The sequence below is a fragment of the Populus alba genome, chromosome 2, assembly GCF_005239225.2.
Source record: "Populus alba chromosome 2, ASM523922v2, whole genome shotgun sequence".
Classification (NCBI taxonomy): domain Eukaryota; kingdom Viridiplantae; phylum Streptophyta; class Magnoliopsida; order Malpighiales; family Salicaceae; genus Populus; species Populus alba.
Genome location: NC_133285.1, coordinates 2,025,154 through 2,028,256, shown reverse-complemented (window position 1 = coordinate 2,028,256; position 3,103 = coordinate 2,025,154). Strand labels below are relative to the sequence as shown.

The following is a 3,103-nucleotide window of genomic DNA, read 5'->3' as shown; positions in this document are numbered from 1 at the left end:
TTTTTAAAAAAAATATATTTTTAAAGCATAAAAATAAACATGCCTTTGTTAGATACTGTTCGCGGGCCTTGTACTACAGTATGCTTTTTAGTTTAGATAGAAGTGACATCCAAACCTCCAAAACAACCCTTGGGCTCTAGAATTTATCCGGGCGAAAAAATCTTAAAAGAGAATAAAAATCAATGAGAAATTTTATAACCATTACTTTTTTTTAACAGACATAAAAAAATAAAATAAAACTTATGATTTAATAAAAAAATAATAAGAATATTTTTATTTATAATTTTTTTTTTCATATTTATATCTATTTTTTTTATAACAAGTTCATGGAATAATTAATAGGATATCACTAGTTACTTTCTTAGTACCATAATATTTTTTGTTAATAATAAGTAATATTTTATTAATTATTTTGTTGATTATCTTTAAAAAAATGACATATATAATGAGGATAAATAAACCATAAATGAAGATATTTTTATTATTTTTTATGATTTATAAATTTTATTTTATTTTATTTTATTTTTTTAACTTATTTTTTTTCAAAGTGTATTAAATGAAGTGGTTAATAAGATGTCAGTGGTTACTCATTGTGTGTCATAGGATTTTTTTTTAACTAACCCCTAGCAACTCAGATGGACATGCACCTCTTCATACTAACAAAAAAATATAATGTATTTTTATATACGTGTAGCTAGAAATTTGAGGTATGAGTAGCTATAAAATACGTTGAGATATAAAAATCATATATAAGGATAATTGCAAAAGGTCTTTTATTGATCCGAGTTTTATTTTTTCTTTATATTTTTATAAATTCTATTTTAGTCAAATAAAAAAACTCAAATAAAATGCAATATTGAGGAGGTAAATTATTATTAATCATTTAAACTAAAAGATGAAAATTATAATTTATAAAAGTATAGAGAAAAAAATAAAATCCAAATCAAAAGAGTTCTTGTAATTATCTTTTATTTATATAATATACACACATGATTTTATACACACTAAAATCAGAAAAAAAAAACCTTTTCTATTGTATAATTCGTAGCCCAATAGATTCCCATTGAATAAATAAGTAGATAAATAACCGAATCATTTGTTTCGTATGGCCTTTTACCCTGCAACAAAGCTGGGTGAAGGGGACTTTTAATTAATGAAAATATATGTAGTGTGTGTGTGTGTGTGTATTATAGAAAAGGAGTAAAAAGATGCATAATATTTATGTTTTTTGTTTTTACCATGTTTTTATCTCTATTGTTGTTTTTTTAATATATTATAAGATTATAACCAAACACTAATTGAATTTAAAAAATAATGTTGTCTATAAATATACAAAGTACAGTGCCCAGGCATGATTTTTAGCCAAAGAAAGCATAAATCTCCTTACCATCACTCTTCTCTCCCAGTAGATGCAGAGATTACTTGGCTTAATCTGAACACAGAGGCAATACCCGATGAAGATCCAGTGCGATGTGTGTAACAAAGAAGAGGCATCGGTGTTTTGCACCGCTGACGAGGCAGCTCTTTGCGACACCTGTGACCACCGTGTTCACCATGCCAACAAGCTTGCTTCAAAGCACCAACGTTTTTCCCTTCTCCATCCTTCCTCAAAAAACTTCCCCATCTGTGATATCTGCCAGGTGTTTTTCCCTGTTAATTTGGCTCTTCGATTATTCATTTCTTGATAAATCATGGGGGTTGATGATTAGTTTCTTGTTTATTTTGCAGGAGAAACGGGCTTTCTTGTTCTGTCAACAAGACAGGGCGATTTTATGCAGAGACTGTGATGGTCCAATTCACACAGCAAACGAGCATACCCAGAAGCACAACAGGTTTCTTCTCACAGGAGTCAAGCTCTCTGCTACATCTGCTGTTTATATATCTTCTTCCTCTGTCACCAACAGTGGTGGTGATCTCGTTCCTGATTCAAAGTCTCAACAGCAGCAGCAGCAGCAATCAATCAAGAAACCTGTGTTTGATGCTCCAGTGAATTCCAATCCACCTAGAGTTCCCAGTACCTTATCTACAAACACAGTAGTAAACAAGGGTGGGGATAATTTGGTAGCAAATGAAGGGTTTGGTTCAACAACAAGTAGTACTATATCAGAGTACTTGATGGAGACTCTTCCTGGCTGGCATGTTGAAGACTTTCTTGATTCCTCTACTACTCCCTTTGGTTTCTGTAAGGTTTGCATTTGATTCTTTCCTTCTTGGTCAATGATCTACTAATTATAATTTTCCTTTTTAGTACCGAATGGGGAAAGTTGCTTACTTTGATATCTTGCCTCGATTTTTAGAGAAATTTCTGTGTTTTGTAGATTGATGATGGTCTATTGCCGTTTATGGATACTCATGATCTTGAGAGCAACATGAGTTCTTTCTCATCAGAAAGTTTGGGGCTTTGGGTCCCTCAAGCACCATCCACTCCATACCCATCTCAACAGTATTATTATCCACAGTTGGTAGGGCAAGGTGGGTTCAAGGAGATAAAAGAGACCACAAACATGAAAGCTAACAGAAGGTTGGCAGATGATGTCTTCACTGTTCCACAGATCAGCCTCCCAACCAATATAAGCTCCAAGAGATCTAGGCCCTTATGGTAGGGCCAAATTTTCATAATCTTTTCAGTCATCAAGAACAAGGCCTCGTGCTTTGTAATTTTGATCACATGTCTTTCAATCAAGGGTTTTTTTTTTTTTTTTTTTAAGTATCTGGGTTTGAGTTGGTCTTCTTGTATATTGCCTTCTCTCTGTGTGGTATAATCTTGGGTTTTCTTTCTGTCTTTTATACTTGCAAAAGCACAGCATTATGTGAATATGAATGAGATTTTCAGAACCTTTTTCTTTAGAATGGAAGATGAGTGAATCTTGCCACCGTAGTACCGAGCCCTGAAAAGATCAAAGAAGAATGAACCGACAAATTTGTCCTTTGTATCTAAGAAGTAAGGGAAGTGACAGTTAAAGAAAGAGAGAAGTCGTCCCTTTTAGGTTTGTGTTATCAAGTGTCAAGATCTGAGATTATGGCGCTGTGGAAGGGAACTTGGCTACAACAAGAAGGAGAAGATAAACATGGTATGAACGATAATAACAGCGAAGATGATAGT

The 3,103-nt window shown here is 32.8% G+C and overlaps 1 protein-coding gene across 1 annotated transcript; it reads left to right on the top strand.

Moving 5' to 3' along the window:
* Positions 1-1,335: 1,335 nt before the first annotated feature.
* On the top strand, positions 1,336-2,695 carry LOC118052752 (B-box zinc finger protein 21). The gene is made up of 3 exons (XM_035063791.2): positions 1,336-1,640; positions 1,729-2,187; positions 2,319-2,695. The coding sequence occupies exons 1-3, from the start codon at positions 1,455-1,457 to the stop codon at positions 2,601-2,603; spliced, it is 930 nt and encodes a 309-aa protein (XP_034919682.1). The 5' UTR covers positions 1,336-1,454; the 3' UTR covers positions 2,604-2,695.
* The last annotated feature ends 408 nt before the right edge of the window (positions 2,696-3,103 follow it).